This window comes from Abramis brama (genome assembly GCF_963993115.1).
Source record: "Abramis brama genome assembly, chromosome: 18".
In the NCBI taxonomy this organism is placed as follows: domain Eukaryota; kingdom Metazoa; phylum Chordata; class Actinopteri; order Cypriniformes; family Leuciscidae; genus Abramis; species Abramis brama.
The window spans coordinates 27058444-27082196 of record NC_139980.1 but is presented as its reverse complement, the minus strand read 5'-3'; the positions used below and the strand labels follow the sequence as shown (position 1 = coordinate 27082196).

Sequence of the window (23753 nt, the reverse complement as noted above, 5' to 3'; positions counted from 1 at the left end):
TGTGGTCCATTTGTCTTCAAATGTATGTATATATATACAATATTTATCTAATATCTTAATTTTTGAATGAAGGGAGTGTGGGATCTCATGCTGTCAAAGCAAGCTTTCTATGGACTCTTTTCACAGACGTGTTGACGTGTTTTATTGGTCATCAGCATCGTAATTCCTGTACAGTTTTTAATATATATATATATATATATATATATATATATATATATATATATATATATATATATATATAGTACAGGCCAAAAGTTTGGAAACATTACTATTTTTAAAAATATAATATTGTGATATATTATTACAATTTAAAATAATTGGTTTTCAATTTATTATACTTTAAATTATAATTTATTCCTGTGATGCAAAGCTGAATTTTCAGCATCATTACTCCAGTCTTCAGTGTCACATGTGACATCCAGTCTATCACATGATAGAAATCATTCTAATATTCTGATTTATTATGAGTGTTGGAAACAGTTCTGCTGCCTAATATATTTGATGAATAAAAGGTTAAAAAGAACTGCATTTATTCAAAATAATTTTTTTTTATAATAATATAAATCTTCTTTACTATCACTTTTTATCAATTTAACACATCCTTGCTGAATAAAAGTATTGATTTATTTAAAAAAAAGAAAGAAAAAAATTACTGACCCCAAATTACTGACCAGTAGTGTATATTGTTGTTACAAAAGATTTCTATTTTTAAAACTTTTGCTTTTTTTTTTATTTTTATTTTTTTACTTTTTATTCATCAAAGTATCCTAAAAAAAGTATCACAGGTTGTGAAAAAGTATTAAGCAGCAGAACTGTTTCCAACTTTGATAATGAATCATCATATTAGAATGATTTCTAAAGGATCATGTGATACTGGAGTAATGATCCTGAAAATTCAGCTTTGCATCACAGAAATAAATGATAATTTAAAGTATAATAAATTGAAAACCAATTATTTTAAATTGTAATAATATATCACAATATTACATTTTTTTCTGTATTTTTGATCAAATAAATGCAGGCTTGATGAGCAGAAGAAACTTCTTTCAAAAACATTAAAAATAGTAATGTTTCCAAACTTTTGGCCTGTATATAAATGTTCATATATATATATATATATATATATATATATATATATGAACATTTACAACACTTAGTATTTTATTACCTTTGCATCAAATTACAAAAAACTAGTTAACGCATGCTGTGAGTGTGTTTCCATTACAGTGGCTATGAAGTGACAGTAAAGTTGACATCTTTATCTCTTCTGACTGCCGGTATCAATCTCTCTCTATTGAGTTTTTCTAATAAAAATAAATATATTTAATGTAGTCTCTCATTCACCGCTATAGAAGTTTACCCAACTATTACGAATTCCGCTTTTGAGAAACCTGGAAATGTGAAAAGGGTCAATTGCTAGCCTCTTCGAAATTACCTACCCTACCTTTAATTGAGAATACCAATAGTTCTAGAGCTGGCATATAACCTTTACACTTGTGTAGTTATAAAAACACAATATACCCTAATTTTTGTTATATTTTTGGGGGTAACCTGGATCCCTCTGTGTAAGATTCCCTTATTAGGCCAACAGGTTAAAAAAAAAAATTATTCCCGGACCATGCCCAGATTGCCCACAGGTCAAATAAAGAAGGTAAAGCCTCATGGTCGGTCATTTTTGAGAATGAAGTACAGCTTTGGGTCAGGACTTCCCCCACCTTTGACGTCGTGCTGACGCGCAGTAGTTTTGCACGCTCGTATAAAACCAACTGAAGTTCACGCGCACGGCTCCACGCTGCTGTGAATGGAGCAGAGCGTGGACTTCTCTCTATTGACCTCTGGACCCTTTTTTGGCTTTAACCTAAATAAAACATCGTTACCGGCCAATGAGCTTCTTCTACACCAGGACAGCATGGTTTTTGGCCTAGACAACGAAATCTAAGATCACATATATTTACTACGCATCCGGGTGAACGTCATCTTGAGCAGCGTGGTTTTCACGTGGGAACTTCGGCGGAAAGGGGAAAACATACGCATTACGGGGCAGCCACTTCGGTTCACAACTTTTAAGCCTAGATATTCGCTGTGATTATTCTTTTGCTTTTAGAAGTACTAACATTTAGCCATGTCGGAGAAAATTGCATCTTTAGTATTGGAGGACGGGACAGCATTTAAAGGCCGTCTGTTCGGTGCCGTATCCTCAGTGTCTGGCGAAGTTGGTAAGTGAAATAAATCAAAGGAAATATACTGGAAATGTGTGTCCCTGTCAGCCCTTTTTTTTCTGCCACTGCTCCTTATAATACACTTCTCCCTCCTGTCCTCTAACCGGAAAGTGATTCATAAACAAGATGAGCAGGAAGTAAGTTACACGTGTCTGATTTCGCGCTAAACGTTTTAAAGTAAACCCTCACCAGTAGCAACTTCCTAGGGCATTCTGGAGCCACATTTATGACATCCCAGACATTGTTTTTGGTTCAGTGGTAAATCGTTAGACGAAAGTTCGTGATCTTTTGTCTTGCCATATTATTTTTTATTTGTCTACAGTGAGAATTATGTAGTCACCATTATTTAAAATAAAATAATTTTCAATAGAAAAACATGGTTTAAAAAGCACCTCCAATTTAGATAACTCCATTAAGTTGATCGGGGCTCAACAATAGGAATTTCACTGGCCCCATTACAAAAATGTTTTACTTTTTATTTTATTTTTTGCAAAACTTTTTGTATGTGATTTAAAAAAATAATAAAAAAGAAAGAACAAGTAGGCGGTGTGTCCAAAAGTTTGCCTTGTATAAATGTTTTTCTTTCAAGGCTAAGACCAATTAAATGCAAACACATTTGCAGGTCAGAGGTCTGACATGTTCATGCTCATTATTTATTTAGACATGGATTTTTGCAGGATATATGAATGACAAAACCTACCCCAACCAGTAGTCCTACTAGGATAGTCATGATGTTAAAATTTCAATAACCTGTAGAATTTCACTGTTCTTGATACAATTTTATACCACAGCAATTAATATTCTGTTAAGGCCTCTTTATTAAGTTTAATTCTAACAAATTAAAAAAAGTCAAAACAATGGCATGTTTCCATACACACACACACACACACACATATACATATATACACACATATATATATATATATACTGTATGTATTGATGTTCGTACTGATGTACCAGTACTTTTGATATCCCTAAGTCGTACATTGTGTGTCCTTAGTTTTCCAGACAGGAATGGTGGGTTACCCAGAGGCTCTCACAGATCCCTCTTACAAGTCTCAAATACTTACTCTGACGTACCCGTTGATTGGCAATTATGGTGTTCCTGAAGATGAGGATGGAGAGTTTGGACTCAGCAAGGTTTTTTCCTTTCTCGTGTCCTCTCTTAATAGTCTTCTTAATAGTACATAATTTTTCTAAAACAGATTATTCTAATACTACTGGTATGGTTTCTTCTAAATGTTCCTCTTTGTGGTCTAGTGGTTTGAATCTTCCAGAATCCATGCTGCTGCTCTCATTGTTGGGGAGGTCTCAGAGAATCCCAGTCACTGGAGCTCCGCCAAGTCTCTGGATAAGTGGCTGCGAGAGCAAGGCATCCCTGGACTCCAAGGTCAGTCAGTGCAGACGTCGCTTGCTTTGCTTACGAAGTAAAGCAAGTAATTTGGTTTAGGTTTTAGCATTAATCAGAAACACAAAAATTATTCTTCCTGTGAAATTAGGGGTTGACACTCGAAGCTTGACCAAAAAGATCAGAGAAAAGGGAACCATGTTGGGGAAACTTGTGGTGGAAGGAACTTCAGCCAGCGACATTCCGTTTGACAATCCGGACACCCGAAACCTTGTTAAAGAAGTTTCCATGAAAGTAGGTGGCTAGCTTTGATAATGTTTTCAGATCAATTTTAATATGATTTAATTTTGTTTAAAAACATTTTATTTCTTGTGTTATTTATGCCAACAGGAACCAAAAGTTTTTAATCCAGAGGGAACAGTGAGAATCACTGCCATAGACTGTGGAATAAAATACAACCAGATCCGTTGCCTGTGCCAGAGAGGTGCCCGGGTCACCGTTGTCCCCTGGGATCATCTTCTGGACTGCAATGGTGAGCCATGGTGCTGTTCTCCACATAACGGATCACGATTATTTTGGTCCATGTTGAAATCACAATTTAGCATGATTATTGTTGGCCGATATGATCAAAGTCTTAATCCGTGATATGAGTAATGTTATATATCAGTAAAATTATCGATAGCCTACTAAAAAATAATACTAGGTTTACGATGATATTTACCAAAACGACATTTTTGTATGTATGCTATTTGACCGTTTAGGCGGCTTCATGTGCTTTTCATGACACTGTTTAATATCAGTCACGTTCCGAAGTTTAACAACTGTTAACCTTTGCAATTCACTTATTCAGCTGATTTGTATGTTAAGTTTGACTTCGGGAGGAACGAAAGCGCACAGCTGAATGTGGCAGCAGCATAATAATCGCTTTACCTCGATTATCTTTTTCTTAATTGTTGGAAGCCAAAATAAAAAACAATTACGATTAATTGCACAGCCCTAGAAGGATGTGTTTTGTTACATTTTAAAGATAGTGTCATCTACTATTTTAGGAGAATGAAAATGTTATCACTTCGGTATTGCTTCTGTTTCTCTCTAGACTTTGATGGGTTGTTCATCAGCAATGGTCCTGGCAATCCAGAGTACTGTAAGGAGACTGTAGAGAACATACGGAAGGTCGCATGTGTGGAGAATCCCAAACCTGTCTTTGGGATTTGTCTGGGCCATCAGCTGCTATCTTTGGTCATTGGTGCAAAAACATACAAAATGAAGTAAGCAATCCATTCATATTTTTCACTATCCGCTGAGTATTAATGCACATTTCTTATTAAAGGGATAGTTCACTCAAAAACTAAAATTCTGTTATTTACTCACTCTCATGTCGTTCCAAACCTGCATGCATTGTTATTCTTTGGAACAATATTTTGAAGAACATTGGGAACCAAACAACATTGGAGCCCATTGACTTTCCATTGTATTGACACAAAAAATCTTCGTTCCACAGAAGAAAGAAAGTCATACAGTTTTGTAATGACATGAGGGTGAATAATGGCTAAATGTTTTAATGTGGTATGGTTTTAATAGACATTTATCTTTACATGTATTATCCATACATCAAAAATAAAATATTTATTTCTAATGCATTAATGCCGTTTTAACACTTGCATCTACAGGAAAATTTAATAAAGAGGATTTTTAGAAAGTTATTCTTTTAATAGTATAATGCTCTTATGTTAAAGATAAAATTTGAAAAGTCTTAATATCTTGTTCAATTTGTTCTCAGGGAAATTAGATTTTTGTAGTTAAACAAGATCGTTACAGAAAAAAATATAGGATTTTTGCAGTTTAACTGAACCAGACAGCATCACGCTATGGTCAGTGGATTATAGTGTTTGCAGGGGAACAAAAGACTGTTTCCTTGGCCTTTTCCATGCCATTCCAGTTTTCATGAAAAACCAACAAGGTGTGAAATCTAGTTTATGCTGAGCTCAGCCATCTAGACAGGAGCCACTGCGTTACTCCTGGGATAAGCGTCGTTGTTTTTATAAGAGTCCTGGGATAGTTGCTTTGTTTGCATGTGCTCAAGGCTGTGATGCCAGTCTCAGGCATTCTTTCATGCCCTTTCTTCAAAAGCGGATTGTCAGCAGGTTCATTCAGAGATGGCTTATGTCTGTCAAGCAATGTATCTTCTTCTTGTGAATCTTAAAAGCTACAACTTCATTCATTGTCCCCATGTATTTTAGGTATGGTAATCGTGGCCATAACCAACCCTGCATCCATAAAGGAACAAATCGCTGTTTCATCACGTCTCAGAATCATGGGTTTGCTGTGGATCCCCAGACTCTCCCAGAAGACTGGGATGTGCTCTTCACCAACGCCAATGACCAAACCAGTGAGGGCATTGTTCATAACCACAAACCACTCTTCAGGTTTGCCTTCATTTCTCATTTGTGTTTATTGTTTATATTTACATGAATACAGTAAAAATGGGTATAAATGTTTTTAATGTATTAAATTGATGAAAATTTATATCTGTATTATCATATCTATTTATATCATTTTCAGTGTCCAGTTCCATCCTGAACACATGGCGGGTCCCACAGACCTTGTTACTCTCTTTGATGTGTTTCTGGATACAGTCAAAGATGTAAAAGATGGCAAAGCTGGAAAATCAGGTGATCTGTTATGACGTATGCCTGTAAAGCTATCATACTTCTTGTAGGCTTGTTTGCATTCTTGTTTGTCACTTCTGCAAATGTTCCTATAGTGTACTAATGGTTACATGGCTAATTATTACTCAAACTGTAATCTTTTATACAGTTAAGGAAAGACTAACAGAGCACCTCACTTATCCTGGATCTCCTGACCCGGAAGCGTTTGTTCGGCCTCGTAAAGTTCTGGTTCTAGGTTCAGGAGGGCTTTCCATTGGACAGGCTGGAGAGTTTGACTATTCTGGGTCTCAGGTGAGTATCAAAGAAAACCCTAGAGACTGTGTGGAGTGCATCTCACAAGCCAGCTGTTTATTATTGTTTTCTCAGTTTCCTCCATTAATTTGAAACTTGCTTGGTCTATGTAAAAGAAGCTTCTGACTGAATATGGAAAGCCAACATTAAAGGAGAAATTTAATCATCAGTGTAACAAATTAAACCAAAATTGTTAAACTTAACAAGCATCTTTTCCCCCCAATTTTCTTTTTCAGGCAATAAAAGCTCTAAAAGAGGAGAACATCCAAACCATTCTTATCAACCCAAACATTGCCACAGTACAAACCTCAAAGGGCCTAGCAGACAAAGTCTACTTCCTCCCGATCACACCAGATTATGTCATGCAGGTAGGAGAAAGCTGTCCATCCCAGAGTAATTCACTAGGCATTCTTTTCATGACAGATTTTGAAAACTGAAATGATGCTTTTAACACAAAATTTAGGTTTTGACTTAAGAGCTTGAAAATTTAGCACAAACCTGCATCCTTCTACCCTTCAAATAGGTGATAAAGAACGAGCGTCCAGATGGAGTGTTGCTCACATTCGGAGGTCAGACGGCCTTGAACTGTGGTGTGGAGCTCACTAAGCAAGGAGTGTTGGAACAATACAAAGTGCGTGTGCTTGGAACCCCGGTAGCCTCCATAGAGATGACTGAAGACAGGAAGATCTTTGTGGAGAAGATGGAGGAAATCAATGAGCATGTTGCCCCCAGTGAAGCGGCCATGTCTGTTGAACAGGTTAGCTCATTAATCTACTGTACATTGGGAAATCTCATAATATTTTTATGTCTAGGACTTCCAGTTATGATGATTCATTTGCAAGAGACTCTTCTTAAAATATAAAGCCTTATAATGTTTTTGCATGTATAGAGAGCTATTTATGAAAATGACAATAAATAAAAATAATACATTATTATATTACATCCATATTGTGCTTTTATTACTATTAAAATGTTTAGAAATTTAAATTTTCTCAATGTATGCTTGGTCCAACTTTTTTCGTGTTTCCGATAGGCAGTCGCTGCTGCTGAAAGACTCGGCTATCCTGTTCTGGTCCGTTCTGCGTTTGCCCTGGGTGGACTGGGTTCAGGCTTTGCCAATAATAGAGATGAAATGATCACATTAGTTACCCAGGCCTTTGCTCATACATCACAAGTCCTGGTTGACAAATCGCTTAAAGGCTGGAAGGAAATTGAGTATGAAGTGGTACGGGACGCCTATGACAATTGTGTTACGGTACGAAGCGCCTAGAGCTGTGGTTTCCCTTTTATTCTGACATTTAGACTTGGCCTTCACATTTTACCAGTATATATTTTCCCATGTTTTCTTATCTAAATTGAGATCTTTTCATTTAGGTTTGTAACATGGAGAATGTCGATCCTCTAGGAATCCACACTGGGGAGTCAATAGTGGTGGCTCCTAGTCAGACACTGAACGACTATGAATACAATATGCTGAGAAACACGGCCATCAAAGTTGTTCGCCACTTGGGCATTGTGGGAGAGTGCAACATTCAGTATGCCCTAAATCCTGACTCTGAGCAGGTAATTCAGTCACTTGTATCATCCAGGAATAATGGATTTTAGGGAGTAGTGGTCAACCCATAATCTCATGCTTGTGTCTTGGCAGTACTACATCATTGAAGTCAATGCTCGTCTCTCACGAAGCTCTGCATTGGCCAGTAAGGCCACAGGTTACCCTCTGGCCTATGTGGCCGCTAAGCTCGGCTTGGGAATCCCTCTGCCTGTGCTCAAGTGAGTTCTTTCATTAAAATGAGCTATTATACTGAATGTCCAATTTGAGAACAATTTGAGTATTGTTATTTTCAAAGTTGCTTAAAAGTGACTGTTTTCCAGGAATTCGGTGACAAATTCCACTACAGCCAACTTTGAGCCTAGTCTGGATTACTGTGTAGTGAAGGTTCCTCGTTGGGATTTGAGCAAGTTCCTTAGAGTCAGCACTAAAATTGGCAGTTCCATGAAGAGCGTTGGTGAGCATCCTACATGGAAATAAATTGCAGTGGAGATCTGTATATTATAATTCTCAATATAGTGTTGTTATTGTTAACTAAAACGATTACAGTTTATTTTTGCTCATTTTAATAAAGCTGCAATAAAAGATGTTAGATGGAAAAACTTTTTTTTTTAATACATAAATTAGAAATGTTGCCTAAGTACTAAAATGACAATGATAATAATAATAATAAATATGACAACAGCACATAATACAACTAAAATTGAAAACTGTAAAATACAAAAAAAGCTTATTCAAACTATTAATAAATAATATAATATTTTATAAATACTAAAATATCTCTCAAACCTGCATTTATGTTTTGGGATTTGGTTGGGGTTATGAATTTTGCAATATTTTTGAACCTATATATATATATATATATATATATATATATATATATATATATATATATATATATATATATATATATATATATATATATATATATATGTGTGTATGTATGTATGTATGTGTGTTTATATATAAGCTTGGCCTTTTATATTAGCATATATTACTATTAAAGGCCTTATTGCTCATTTGATAAATGTGGTGTTAAACCTTAAGTTGATTGTTATTGTAAGAGGGCCATTTATCTTTTTAAAAGTGGTATATATTTTTTTAATGCATTACAACACATTATTCAATGTGTGCATTTTTAAATGGCGTAGTTTGTATTCTTTAAAAGTTTTAATTGACAAAATGGTATGTTGTGATCTCATTCAGCACTCTCTTCCATCTTAGGAGAAGTGATGGCCATCGGCCGCTGCTTTGAAGAGGCCTTCCAGAAAGCTTTGAGAATGGTGGATGAGAACTGCGTTGGGTTCGATCACACAATCAAACCAGTGTCTGAAGAGGTTTGTACTGAAAATACAAATCCTCCATCTCACTCCCAAGTCAGATGCAACAGGCTGAAAAAATGATGCATGAAAACAAAATATTTTGTCTTGTATCTCAGGAGTTGCAGACACCCACAGACAAGCGCATCTTTGTTCTGGCAGCTGCGCTGCGTGCCGGCTACACAGTTGACCGGCTTTATGAGCTGACCAAGATAGACCACTGGTTTCTGCATAAAATGAAGAACATTGCAGACCACGAGAAGCTTCTGGAGATGTATAATCAGGATGAGAGTGCAATGCCACCTGAGGTCATGAGGAAAGCCAAGCAGCTGGGCTTCTCTGACAAACAGATTGCCCAAGCTGTGCAAAGGTACCCAGGAAAAGTGTTCATGCAATAACTCACAGATGTTAATGCTTTCTGCGTTTGATGTTTCTTTTGCAAAATCAAACCGTTTTAAGTTTCAAGACTTGTTTGTACAAGGAATAGTTAAAATGGCCTGCAGTAGAACTGTAGAAGAAAAACTGTAAGGTTCCTGCTCTTTCCCCCACTGCAGCACTGAGCTGGCTGTGAGGAAGATGAGGCGAGACTGGAAGATTCTTCCGGTGGTCAAACAGATTGACACAGTGGCTGCCGAGTGGCCCGCCCACACCAACTATCTGTACCTGACCTATAATGGCTCAGAAAGCGATGTGGTCTTCGAGCAGTCCCATGTCATGGTGATCGGCTCTGGGGTTTACCGCATCGGAAGCAGCGTGGAGTTTGATTGGTGCGCTGTTGGGTGTATTATGGAGCTGAGGAAGGTGAGCCCATCTGTATTAAGCATAAAATGTGCCTTTTATGTGACTTGAATTAAAGCAGGAAATATAAAATCATAAATTTGTGAAATTTTTGTGTGTATTTGTGAACTAATCTATTTCACAGATGGGATACAAAACAATTATGGTGAACTACAACCCAGAAACAGTCAGCACAGATTATGATATGTGCGACAGACTGTATTTTGATGAGATCTCCTTTGAGGTAAGAGATTAATGTGGATCTTGTTTATCAGCAGCAGTTATACTGATAACTGAAATATATACTTTAATCTCCTTAGAATTAGGGATGCACAATATATTGGTACCCTATCATTTAACTGCTGATATTAGAGATTTTACGCTGGAATCTTATTTCTCCATATTCATTTAGATTAATTTTAAGGCAGATTTAGACATGATGTTAGACAATGGCAAAGGCAATCTTTTAAACCCTTTACAGTGTTGTTAAATTAATAATGCAATCTTTTGTAAATCTCAAATTGAATATCCATCTTTTATACGGTACCTTATAATGTGTGTAAAGTAGCATTTATTAATGATTAGTGCTATTTTAGTATCATTGAGATTGAGTTTTAATTATTTTAGTACACCTGGTTTTAATCACAGGTGGTGATGGACATATATGAGATGGAGAACCCAGAGGGAGTTATTCTGTCCATGGGTGGACAGCTGCCCAACAACATCGCCATGTCTCTGCATAGACAGCAGTGCAGGATCCTGGGCACCTCACCTGAGTTCATTGACTCTGCAGAGAACCGCTTCAAATTCTCCAGGATGCTGGACACAATCGGAATCAGCCAGCCCCGATGGAAAGAGCTCTCTGATATTGAGGTATGTTATAAAGAGAATTCATTCAACTTTCAAGGAATACCAAGAACACTCTAAAAGTTCTTCTCTAATTGCTTGTTACTCCAAATATCCCCATGACATTTCTTTTGTAGTCTGCAGTAGGTTTCTGCGAGACGGTGGGTTACCCCTGTTTGGTGAGGCCATCGTATGTTCTCAGCGGGGCTGCTATGAACGTTGCCTACTCAGATAGTGAACTGGAAAAGTTCCTGACCAGTGCTGTTGCCGTGTCAAAGGAACACCCTGTCGTTATCTCCAAATTCATCCAGGAAGCCAAGGTTAGTGAAAAAAAAGAAAAAAAAGAGGGAGATGTTTTTACAGACTTAATTTTTGTGGCAGTTCCAGTTCTCTGTAAAATATGTGCATATATGGGAGAGGCAGGAGTTAATTACTAGGTTAACTTATACAGTCATTTGGTGCAAAATGAATTGCTTGTTTGAACAGGTTTTTAACCACTGTCATCACCTGAGCTGTGAATGTTGTACAATAACTTCATTCCATGCCAAAAGTCTTATTTTGCTTTTACAGTTGCTCAAGTTGGGAATGGAAGAGAAAGATTGTATGATAACTTCTCATATGACTTCTCAATATTTGAGTTCTTTTATTTTTATATCTTCAGTTTTAATTTTAGTTTCAGTAATTTTTTTTATGTATTTCTATTTAGCATTCATTTATTTTTATTAATTGTAGTACTTGTTCCGTGAATTTATATTTTATTTCTGCTTTTTGCGGTACTGCTGTGTAAGCTATTGTGGTGGCAAGCTTTGTGCACTTAATTTTGTGATATGTGATATATGGCCATCAGGAAATAGATGTGGATGCCGTGGCCTGTGATGGGGTGGTCATTGCCATAGCTGTGTCTGAGCATGTGGAGAACGCAGGGGTGCATTCTGGAGATGCCACACTGGTGACTCCCCCTCAGGACATCAACCAGAAAACCATGGAGCGCATTAAGATGATCGTTCACGCTATCGGCCAGGAGCTTCAGGTTACCGGCCCCTTCAACCTGCAGCTCATTGCCAAGGTGTTTACATTTAGATTTATTCATTTAGCAGACATTTTTAATAGGTAGGAAGAGTATGTTTCAAAATATTTGCTGCTGAAACTAAATTGCATGTGTTTGTCAACAGGATGATCAGCTGAAAGTGATAGAATGCAATGTGCGAGTTTCACGCTCCTTCCCTTATGTGTCCAAAACACTTGGTGTCGATCTTGTTGCCCTAGCAACAAGAGTCATTTTGGGAGAGGAAGTTGAGGCTGTTGGGCTGATGAAGGGGACTGGCATTGTGGGAGTTAAGGTAACAAGCTTCACAATGTCTGTTAACTCTTGATGATGTCTGTTTTTAAAGGGAATACTTAAACTGAACTATCCCACTGTTTTCCAAGATCTACATAAGCTTGATCTGTGTGTGGCCCTCAGGTTCCTCAGTTCTCCTTCTCACGGCTGGCTGGGGCAGATGTGGTTTTGGGTGTTGAAATGACCAGCACTGGAGAAGTGGCCTGCTTTGGGGAGAACCGATATGAGGCCTATCTAAAAGCCATGCTCAGCACCGGCTTCAAAATCCCTAAAAAGAATATTCTTCTCTCTATTGGTAGTTACAAGGTAACGAGTTACTTTACAGCATGACTCAGTTGACTCACTTGAGTTTGGTTGCGTATAAGTCCACTTTTTTTCTAAGTTTCCTCCGTGTCATTCACTTGGATGTATGTCATTGCTTACGTTGCGCGAGTGCCCACTACTGGTGGAACACTTTGAATTGGTTTTAAATGGAACACCCTAAACCCTTGATCTCTTGGAATCCGCTATGGAGCGGATTTATTTTTATTTTTTGTTTTCCTTAAGAGTTTGTTTTATGCACCATTTTATTGGCCTTTATGCTTGTGTAATTTTTTTAATTCTTGCCAACAACCCAGTCGTGTTGCATTGTCTGGTTATTTAAAATAAGTTATTTTGTGTTCAAAAGAAGAAACTCATATTTGGAACAACTTGAGGGTGAGTAATGACAGAATTAAAATTTAAGCAATTGGGCTTCAAACAAATCACATCCTAGCAACCTCCCAGATCACCTTAGCAACTGCATATCAGCACATTTAAAACCACTTGGAACACATTAGCAACTACATGGCAACACCCAGGAATGCTGTATTATAGTGGAGCATGTTTTGCACATTCACTCTCACTTTCTTTAGAGAATGTATAAATCAAGTTTCTGATTGTAATGGAAAAAATGTATTCATTTTAAATTCTTTCAGAATAAAAGCGAGCTTCTGCCCACAGTCCAGACTTTGGAGAGTTTGGGTTATAACTTGTATGCCAGTGTAGGCACCGCTGACTATTACACTGAACATGGAATTAAGGTACCGTGGAATAACACAACATACCCTAACTTAAAATGTCTAGTGCTTAACTTTTTTAGTGTTTGAGCTGACAAAATGTGCTGTTTTACTATTCCATTTGTTTATCTGTCTCTGATCAGGTGATGGCAGTGGACTGGCCTTTTGAAGAGGAGAGTGACTGCCATAATAAGGACAAACAGAGGAACATCATGGACTATTTAGAGGAGAACCATTTTGACTTGGTCATTAATCTTTCTATGAGGAACTCAGGTGGAAGACGCTTGTCCTCCTTTGTGACCAAAGGTTACCGCACTCGTCGAATGGCCATTGACTACTCCGTACCACTCATCACTGACATCAAATGCACCAAGCTGTTTGTTCAGGTGAGCAGTGACACACTCACACTGCTGACGACCCCACAAAGTTAAAAGATTTTATTCGCTTTGAAATCAACTACATGCTGTTAACTTGTACCCATAAAAATCGAAAGATTGAAATGTATTTGGGGTTGGCAGGCGCTGGGGCAAATTGGTCGGGCTCCTCGTGTAAAGACTCATGTAGACAGCATGACTTCACAGAAACTCATCCGTTTACCTGGTGAGTATGGCAGCGTCTTTTCAGATGTTATTTTTTAATTTGTCAAAACAAATAAATTATGATGGTTGATGCCATTCATACTTGTATGTCGAAAGGTTTGATTGATGTCCATGTGCATCTGCGGGAGCCTGGTGCCACCCATAAAGAGGACTTCTCTTCGGGCACTGCTGCCGCCCTGGCTGGAGGAATCACCATGGTGTGCGCCATGCCCAACACTAACCCTGCAATCATTGACCCCAGCTCCTTCACTGTTGCACAGAAGGTAACATCAATAAATTACAGATTTGATTGGTTATTAACATGAAAACAAATGGGGAAGTTGTGTTTATTGACTCTTTTTCTGTCATGAATATGTCAAGCTTGCCAAAGCTGGGTGCCGCTGTGATTATGCTCTTTTCGTGGGGGCGTCATCTGACAATGCAACACTACTTCCGTCCATTGCAAGCTCTACAGCTGGTCTGAAGATGTACTTGAATGACACATACTCCACTTTAAAAATGGACAATGTTTCTCTGTGGATGGAGGTAAGGAGACCTGAGGAGGCTGAGGAAACCTGTTTGACTACAGTGTTTCATTTTAATTTATTATATTTTTATTTTAAATACATGTATTTTTTTATTTAAAATAATTTTATTTTAAACTATTCATTTATTATTTTAAATACAAAATGCATATAGAGTAAAAGCATAAATATATTTGTTTAAATTGTATTTATTTTTCTTTGCTTTGAATATTTTTTCTTATTTTATATTTGGTGATGCAATTTTTCATGTCACATCTTAAGTATCATTTTTTTTGCATGCAGCACTTTGAAAAGTGGCCAAAGCACTTGCCCATTGTGGCACATGCTGAGAAGCAGACAGTGGCGGCAATCTTGATGGTAGCGCAGCTGTATCAGAGACCTGTTCATATTTGCCATATTGCCAAGAAAGAAGAGGTAAGAATCCTTGTTATTTGTGGTGGTCTAACAACTGCATTTTATTTTACCTTCATGGTCAAGCTTTCATCCAGTTTCTTTACATGTTCCTGTGATTTGTAACCAACTAAAATTATGCATTCTCAGATTCTGATCATTCGAGCTGCTAAACAAAAGGGTATCCAGGTGACATGTGAAGTGGCACCTCACCATCTCTTCCTGTGTGAAGATAATGTGCCTGCCATTGGGAACGGCAGAGCACAAGTGCGGCCCATGTTGGGTACACGTGAGGACATGGAGGCGCTGTGGGAAAATCTAGACATCATTGACTGTTTCGCAACAGACCACGGTAATAATAGGATAAAAAATTTCTGCTATGCCTCACATCTAAAGGCAAATCATTATGTTTGCTTGACAGTTTCAAAAACACTAACCTGAGACCCCCAAAAAAAAGTTTTTAAAAATTGTAAATTCAGCTTGAACATTAAAGCTACATCTAGACCCTGTACAGACCTTTGGCCTGTTCTTTCCCTAGTGTTCTATATCTTTTCTAATTTATTAGACAGACATGCCTTCCTGTGGTTGATTAAAAAAAAAAAAAACCATAGGCTTTCAAGCTATCCAAGCAGTCCTATACGATAATCTATTATAATTGGCTTTATTTTTTAGTTCAAAATACACCTTCAAATCCCATTTCAAACTATCCTGACATTGAAGCTAACTAGACTTTTAAGTATTTTACCCTTTAAAATACTAATGTACTCAGTTTAAAATTTGTTAGTATTTTTCTACATAGTATTTTTCTTCTATTTTTCAACCCTTTTTGTTGTCAGGCGTACATGTACAATACCATTTAAAAGTTTAGGGTTGGTAGGGTTGCATTTATTAAAAAAAGAAAAGGAAAAAAAACCCAGTAATTTTGTGAAATTATTATTTACAATAACTTTTTCCTGTGAATTTTGAAAACAGTTGTGCTGCTTAATGTTTTTGAGAAAACAGTGATACTTTTTCAGCATTCTTTGATGAAAGGAAAGTTAAAAAGAACAGCATTTATTTAAAATAGAAATATCTTGTGACTATTTTAAAGTCCTTTTGATCAATTTAATGCAACATTGCTGTATTAACTTCTTTCTTTTTTTACTTTTACGCCAAACTTGATTGGTCGTGACATCAATTTATGATGGCATATTAAGTATATATATTTTTTGCAGCCCCTCATTCAGTAGAGGAGAAGAACTCTGAGAAACCACCTCCAGGTTACCCGGGTCTGGAGACCATGCTTCCTCTGCTGCTCACAGCTGTCAGCGAGGGTCGCCTTACCATTGACGACATCATCAAGAGGCTCTTCGAAAACCCCAGCAGAATATTCTCTCTTCCTGCTCAAGAAGACACTTATGTAGAGGTATTTCAGAGTTACAAAGTTCAGATAGTAAATTGCTGCCTGGAAATTTAAAATATTTTCGATTTTCAAAGTGATGCTTGAATTTTTTTTTCAGGTGGACCTGGAGCAAGAGTGGACTATTCCGAAGCACATGCAATTCACCAAGTCAAAGTGGACGCCATTCGAGGGCATGAAAGTGAAGGGAAAGGTCATGAGGGTGGTGCTCAGAGGAGAGTTGGCCTATATTGATGGACAGGTAAAGAGCTAATGCTTGTATACACTACCATTAAAAATGTTGGGGTCAGTAAGATATAGATGTGTATAATTATTTTTATTTTTTTTGAAAAAAATAAAAATAACTTTTCTGTTTTAATATTTTAAAATATAATTACTTCAGTCTTCAGTGTCACATGATCCTTCAGAATTCATTCTGATTTGGTGCTAAAAAAAGTCTAAATGTTGTAAACAGCTGAGCTGTTATAATTTGTGGAAACATCTTTTCAGGATTCTTTAAATAGAATGAACAGCATGTATTTGAAATGCATGTCAGCATGTATTTTGTTAAAATGTATAAGTCTTTACTTTCACTTGCTATTAATTTGATGCATCCTTGCTGAAAGTATTTTTTTCTTTCTCTCTCTCACACACACACACACACACACACACACGCACGCGCACACACAGACACAAAATATTACTGACCCCAAATCTTTGAACCATAGTGCGTGTTACTTGGTACCTTTTGTCACAAATGTAATTACTACCTGCCCAGCTAAATTTGTCTGGAGCACATGCTCATCAATTTCTAGGTTTAATCGTTCCTCTTTCTCTTAAGGTGTTTGTACCTCCAGGTTATGGTCAGGATGTGAAGACATGGTCAACAGCCCCGGCAGGAACAACTGAGGTGATAAAGGATGCGTCTAAGGTAACATTCCATAAATGTTCAACACCCTGGACATGCATTGTTCACAGTTCAGCTCTTGCTTTTTGATGTGTACTGGCTAATAAATAACCATGCTTGTTCATTAAAGCGTGTGAGTGAGGCAATAACTCCTGAGCGCCCCCGTCAGGCAACACCTGTTGATGTGGTCCGGAGCCGTGCCCCGAGCCCACGCCGTTCAGCCGGGGATGGACGCTTCATTCTCCCTCCTCGGATCCACCGCGCATCTGATCCTGGTCTTCCTCCAGGTACTATGGACCTGCAGTGTATTCGCTCAGAGATTGTGCATGAGTTTGTGTGCCAAATGAACCACTGTACTGTCAGTGATCTGTTAACAATTACTTTTTTATTTTTGTAAGACAAACTTTGAAATTCAGACAGTGCTTCACTTGGACAATGGCAGTATTTGTTTGCTAGCATTAGTCGTTTGTTTGTCTGTTTGAGCTTGCATGTCCCATAAACTTGGTTCAGCTGAACTATTTGCTAATCTAAATTCACATTTCAAGCAAGACTTGTTTTTGATATGCAGGTTTCAAAAGATCTACCATACAGCGCCAAAAGGCATTGGGTAACGTCCATGTGATGTGTATAGTTTCATCAAATCAATATGTCTCATGATTCTGCAACTGTGTCTGAATTCATTCATATCTGTTTTTTCCATCTTCCTTATTTTCATTCATTCAAGGTCATTTAAGACAATTGGATGCATGCAAAATACTGCTAAAGCCAGGTTTTTAGAAGTTATTTAGTGATTTTTACATTTTAACATATTGCAGATTATGCTGGGATAAGGCAGATATTTAAAAATGTGTGTTAGAAATGAAACTATGAAAATGTCATGTGACTATTTTAGTGACCAACATGATCATGGTTTTGTTTTTAATGTGCTGGAAATGTTCAAAAGTTACTGATACACACACTGAAATCATTTCACCAAGTCTTATATCGAAAACCAAAAAAACTAATAAAATTAGCATCACTATGCACTTTGTTTGCATGAAAATGCATTTTTAATAATAATAATAATAATAATAATAATAATAATAATAATAATAACAACGAAGGCCGGGTTTCAAAAGAACAAAAAAATGTTAATTGAGTGAGTGACTTAAAACACAACTCATCTACTAACTTGCCTAGTGCTGGACAGTATTTACCGGGAGTTTTTCAAATCTCCCAGTTTTAATTAAAATATGAAAAGGTAATGCTAACCATCTGGAATTTTATCGTGGTTTATCCTCATCCCTAGAGTGCAATATCCATGACTCACCTTTAAGAGGAGTGTTGCTTTATATTATTAATAAGTTTCCAGCTTTCAAACCGTTTTTTGGAAAACTAAACATTTTACAAAGTTCATTGGCAATTAATGAAAAACGTAGTTATAATTGTACAGTTACTAATCGATTTCTACTTTGTGCCTCAATGTTCGAGCAGCTGAAGAGGAGGTGTCATTTAGAGCACCATATGATACAGGTTTGACATTTGTAGTGATGTTTACCAGAGCTTTGCCACCCTTACCTTGTGTTTTCTCTGCCAATCTGTGTTTTTTTCTTGGATTCATTTCATGGGCATATTTTAGCCTTTACACAATCATAATCAAAACAAGACATGATGGTCTATTTATCTGTGTTGCCTGTGCTTTGCTTGCATGCTGTTCCTTGTGTTCTCAATGAGCTCTTATGCAGTGTCCTGTTTATTGGTGTAAAGTGAGATTGACTGCTACACACGGCAGTGAAATATTGTGTGCTGATTGTGACGTTCTTTTGCTTCCATTATCAGAATTGGCTCCTCCAGCAGAGCCATACGCGCACCCTCCTCCCCTGGCCAGGATCCTGTCACCTCAAGCTGGGCAGCAGCAGATCCTGCCCCACCCCCAGACCTCCCCGCTGCTGCACCCGCTGGTGGGCCAGCACATCCTGTCCGTGCGCCAGTTCAGCAAGGAACAGGTGACGACATGTTATCTATCCTGTTGTCGAGTCCAGAAATATTGCTTTTGTGCATGTAAAAGAATTGTAGTTACAGTGGCTCATCAATCTTTCCTGTCTGTCTTGGGATTTCAGATGTCACACTTGTTCAATGTGGCACATACTCTTCGTCTCATGGTGCAGAAAGAGAGACCCTTGGATATTTTGAAGGTACACTGACTATTAGTAAAAAAAATATCAAGTGAAATTTGTTAAAAACAGAAATGTAGTCAATTTGAGAGTCTGAATCTGGTTCTTTTCTATGAATGTCAAAAAGATTCAAATCAGCTCATGATTTGTTATTTGGAATCAGTCTAATGACTCACTTGTTGACTGAATCGGTCAGAGTGGTTCTTGCTTGTTGAATCACGTCAATACTTTCATCAGGTCCATCTCGAATTGAAAATTGAGAACTAATGGTTCATGAGACTTAAATCGGTATAATAATAACTGACTGCTTATTCATGTTAAATATACACATTCACAGAGTTCTATCATAAGATACTTTAAAATGTGCACGAAAATTAGTATTGTTATTAAATACTCTATTGTTTAACTATTTGGATTCTGTAGGGAGTTTTTTTGGGGGGAAATAAATTAATACTTTTATTCAGCAAGAACACATTAAATTGATTAAAAGTAACTGTAAAGAAATGTATAATGTTACAAAAGATTTCTATTTCAAATATTTAGAAATCAGCACATTAGAATGATTTCTGAAGGATCATGTGACTGAAGACTGGAGTAATGGATGCAAAAAAAAATTGTAGCTTTGCCATCACAGGAATTAATTAAAATAGAAAACAAATTGTAATAATATTTCACAATATTACTGTTTTTAATGTATTTTTGATTAAAAAAAATGCAGAACAAAAAAAAGAGAACATTTCCAAAACATTAAATCTCATCAACCCTAATATTTTGAATGGTAGATTTAGGATTGGTTATTTGCTTCAATGTGGGTGGTGGGTCTCGTACTAATATAATTGTTAATAGAATCATTAAGGAACAAAGTAGAATGAGCAGATTTTGGACCTTGATTCAACCCGTCCTGTAGACCACATTATCTTTGATTTTTGATGGTGTAATTCGGTCCAATAGCAGAGTAGATGTCACTGGAGGATTTGTAGTTTATTACAGCCCATTTTGAGCATTACATAAACCTCCCCCAGCAGGAGTATTTAATTGCTCAAGTCAGCAGCAGTCTGGAGTCAGGATGGTGTTCAATCTGGCAGTGACGTGTCACAGTTTGAAGTAGATCTCTTCCTTTAGAAATGGGCATCTGTGGCCCTTGGAAACAGAACCTTTTGCAGAAGGGGATCAAATTAACATAGATGGAATAAGTTCTTATAAACTCTTCATTTAATTTTGTTCTGCTCCTCTTCTCCCAGGGTAAAGTCATGGCCTCCATGTTCTACGAGGTGAGCACTCGCACCAGTAGTTCGTTCGCAGCAGCCATGCAGCGTCTGGGAGGTTCAGTGGTGCATTTCAGCGAGTCCACATCCTCCACACAGAAGGGCGAGTCTCTGGCCGACTCCGTTCACACCATGAGCTGCTATGCTGATGTCATTGTTCTGCGCCACCCCATACCTGGAGCTGTAGAAGTGAGCCACACGTTAATGATTTTTTTTCTTTAAATGTACTGTTGAAAAGTTTTAATGTCTTTGAAAAGTCTCTTACGCTCACCAGCAAGTATCATTTATTTGATACTGTTAAAACAGTAATATTGTGAAATTATCACAATTTAAACATTTTTTTGAGAAGTCAAGTCATTCTGATATGCTGATTTGATGATCAAGACAAATTTCTCATGATCGATTTTGGAAACAATTGTGCTGCTTAATATTTTTGTGTAAACCGGGATAGTTTTTTTCTGCTTAATTTTTGCTTAATAGAAAGTTCAAAAGAACAGCATTTATTTGAAATGGAAATCTTATTTAACATTATAAATGTCTTTACTGTCACTTTTGAGGAATTGAATGCATCTTCTATTAATAAAAATACACATTTGTAAAAATAAAAATAAAAACACTGACCCCCCCCAGGCTTGTAAATGATAGTGAACTTTTGATAAGGAAAGTTTTAAGACATGACATATAAATTGACTATTTTCTTCATAAATATTCCTTGCTTGTTTGTGCACAATTCCTCCGTGCATGTTTTCTAAAACTATTATTATTATATTTCATCATAAAAATTAAATTATTTTTGTGTTTGTTAAAAAAAATGAATTGATTTGTACCTCAGTTTAAACTGAAATGTGCTTCTGGTTTGTAGAGTGCAGCAAGGCATTGTCGGCGGCCAGTGATCAATGCTGGTGATGGAGTCGGAGAACATCCCACTCAGGCCCTTCTGGATATCTTTACGATCCGAGAGGAGCTGGGAACAGTCAATGGCATGACTGTGAGTTCACATGGGAAAAATATTCTGTCTTCTCCAATTTCTGTTCCACTAGCATCACCAAACAGAAACCAACAAACTGAGAATCCCATCTCAAACTCGCTCTCAAAGTTGAGCCAATGTTGCTGTGTTCTGGACGAGATGCTCAGTTTTTATGACTTTAATAACTTTCTTGTTCTAATTTTTGGATCTTTTTTCTTAAATCTCAGATTACCATGGTTGGTGATCTGAAACATGGCCGCACTGTGCATTCTCTGGCTAGACTTCTCACTCAATACAGGATCAATTTGCGCTACGTGGCCCCCAAAAACCTCACCATGCCCGCTGAGATCATTGACTTTGTGGCCTCTAAAGGCATTAAACAGGTGCGTCACAATCAAAAATATGTATTCAGGAGTGGACTGTTACTTGGGTGCTTAATATTTGCATTGCTGCATTTCCCTTAAATGTGTTTATGTCCACAGGAGGAGTTTAACAGCATTGAAGAGGCCCTCCCAGAGACTGACGTCCTGTACATGACGAGAATACAGAAGGAGCGATTCGCCTCTGAAGAAGAGTACAAAGCGGTGGGCAAATTTTCTGATGAGAACATTGCATCTTTTATTTCTTAAACATCATGAAGTTTTTGTAAAAGATTTACTTTTTCTGACAGTGTTTCGGGCAGTTCATCCTAACCCCACATATCATGACGGGAGCCAAAAGGAAGATGGTGGTCATGCATCCTCTTCCCAGAGTCAATGAGATCAGGTTTGCTATTCTCAGTTCAAAACGTCAAAGTGCTGAATACAAAGTTTTATTTGTAGTCTCTTGTAATCTTATTTTGTTTTCAGTGTGGAGGTGGACACGGATCCTCGAGCTGCTTATTTTCGGCAGGCGGAGAACGGGATGTATATTCGGATGGCACTTCTGGCTACTGTGCTGGGTCGGTGAAAGGACCGTCACGGTTTAGTCTTGACATTTGGCAGTAAAGGGAAACATTTTGTTGGCAACGTACGGATTCTATGACTATTGTTTATTTTGTGTACCCTCTGTTAAGCTCCAGTAGGTGTAATTTTTTGGGGGAAGTACCCAGATTTGTTCCTTTCAGTACTGACAATAAAATTCCATATACTGACTATTTGATATAAATTAATGCAACCACAGTGGAGAGTGGTTAACCTAGTTTCATCCTGAATATCTGAGATCATTACATTAATGTAGCACTCTAGAATAGATCAGTTGATCAGTTTCGTTTCACTTCAGAATTAGAAAAATCTTGCAAACATAGAAACAATTTTACCACTACATGTCTTACTATTATAATTGTAAATTCTTTACTTTTTGTTGTGCATTTACAACAGTACAGACATCACGTTCATTCTGACATTCCATTTGGAGACCAGACTTTTGATACTAGATTATTCTTCATTATGGAGTAAAACTTTTGTAATTGTATTTTTAGTAAATAAAAAAAATTGCAATTTCAGACCTTTCTCTGCTCTTTAATGTCATTCCACTGCAACATCATACAGTCTGCCTGTCCTATAAGCACGCAATGTACAGGTCCAAATATAGGGAGACAATATCATCATAAAGCACCTGAACATTTGTTAGACTGAAAGACTGAAACTTTTATTTGTTTTCTACGCTATAAATGCTTTGGTGAAATTGTCAAAGTACGCAAAAATGACATCTGTTAAATTTAAATAAAATAAACATTGAAATCCACAATTTCACCCTAAAATCTAACATTTTCATGGTGTTTTCATTACTGAATTTTAAATGGAGTACAAAATCATTTTATTTGATTATTATTATTATTATTATTTAAAATGTGTGTAAATAAGCCAAACCCCGCTAAAAGAAACTTAGAAAAAGAATGGGAACTCACGGCCTACAAATTTACGTCGTTGCTAAACTATGCTTCAGACTTTTATTTTGAAAACTGAAATAAACTACATAAACCCTTATTGTTTTTCACATGATTTTGAGCCTTAAATTCAACCCCGCCTTATGTGCGGTGTGTTTAACCTGTGAAGTATTTTTGCTTTGACTGATAAAAAGGCTATATTAACACATGATAGAATCCGTCCTGGACTGGAGTCGTTTGAGTAAATCAAAGTCAAAGCATCGATTACGTCCAAATGGCATTCTATGGTCTTAATCCATAGAACGA

General features: G+C 37.0%; 1 protein-coding gene across 3 annotated transcripts; it reads left to right on the top strand.

The window, feature by feature from the left end:
- The first annotated feature begins 1754 nt into the window (after positions 1 to 1754).
- On the top strand, positions 1755 to 23324 carry cad (carbamoyl-phosphate synthetase 2, aspartate transcarbamylase, and dihydroorotase). Of its 3 annotated transcripts, XM_084091506.1 has the most exons (45): positions 1755 to 2216; positions 3220 to 3359; positions 3480 to 3609; positions 3719 to 3861; positions 3958 to 4099; positions 4664 to 4835; positions 5808 to 5993; positions 6130 to 6239; positions 6385 to 6527; positions 6764 to 6895; positions 7051 to 7284; positions 7561 to 7782; positions 7902 to 8090; positions 8176 to 8300; positions 8403 to 8536; positions 9304 to 9416; positions 9518 to 9768; positions 9953 to 10199; positions 10321 to 10419; positions 10824 to 11048; positions 11159 to 11341; positions 11869 to 12087; positions 12194 to 12361; positions 12484 to 12666; positions 13317 to 13421; positions 13541 to 13783; positions 13916 to 13997; positions 14093 to 14259; positions 14357 to 14521; positions 14803 to 14934; positions 15061 to 15262; positions 16125 to 16315; positions 16410 to 16550; positions 17130 to 17219; positions 17326 to 17482; positions 17764 to 17802; positions 18669 to 18707; positions 19014 to 19180; positions 19295 to 19369; positions 20590 to 20802; positions 21476 to 21601; positions 21808 to 21963; positions 22063 to 22164; positions 22251 to 22345; positions 22429 to 23324. In XM_084091506.1, the coding sequence occupies exons 1-45, from the start codon at positions 2123 to 2125 to the stop codon at positions 22526 to 22528; spliced, it is 6771 nt and encodes a 2256-aa protein (XP_083947632.1). In that variant the 5' UTR covers positions 1755 to 2122; the 3' UTR covers positions 22529 to 23324. The 3 variants fall into 3 exon arrangements, with proteins under 3 accessions (XP_083947632.1, XP_083947633.1, XP_083947634.1); XM_084091507.1 differs by lacking the exon at positions 17764 to 17802; XM_084091508.1 differs by lacking the exons at positions 17764 to 17802; positions 18669 to 18707.
- Positions 23325 to 23753: the final 429 nt, after the last annotated feature.

Bases quoted from the DNA above. Each gene is read 5' to 3' on its own strand.
- cad (XM_084091506.1), top strand. From the start codon at position 2,123: ATGTCGGAGAAAATTGCATCTTTAGTATTGGAGGACGGGACAGCATTT. The intron at 11,342-11,868 runs GTTAGTGAAAAA...TATGGCCATCAG, and splicing joins AATTCATCCAGGAAGCCAAG to GAAATAGATGTGGATGCCGT. The intron at 14,935-15,060 runs GTAAGAATCCTT...ATGCATTCTCAG, and splicing joins ATATTGCCAAGAAAGAAGAG to ATTCTGATCATTCGAGCTGC.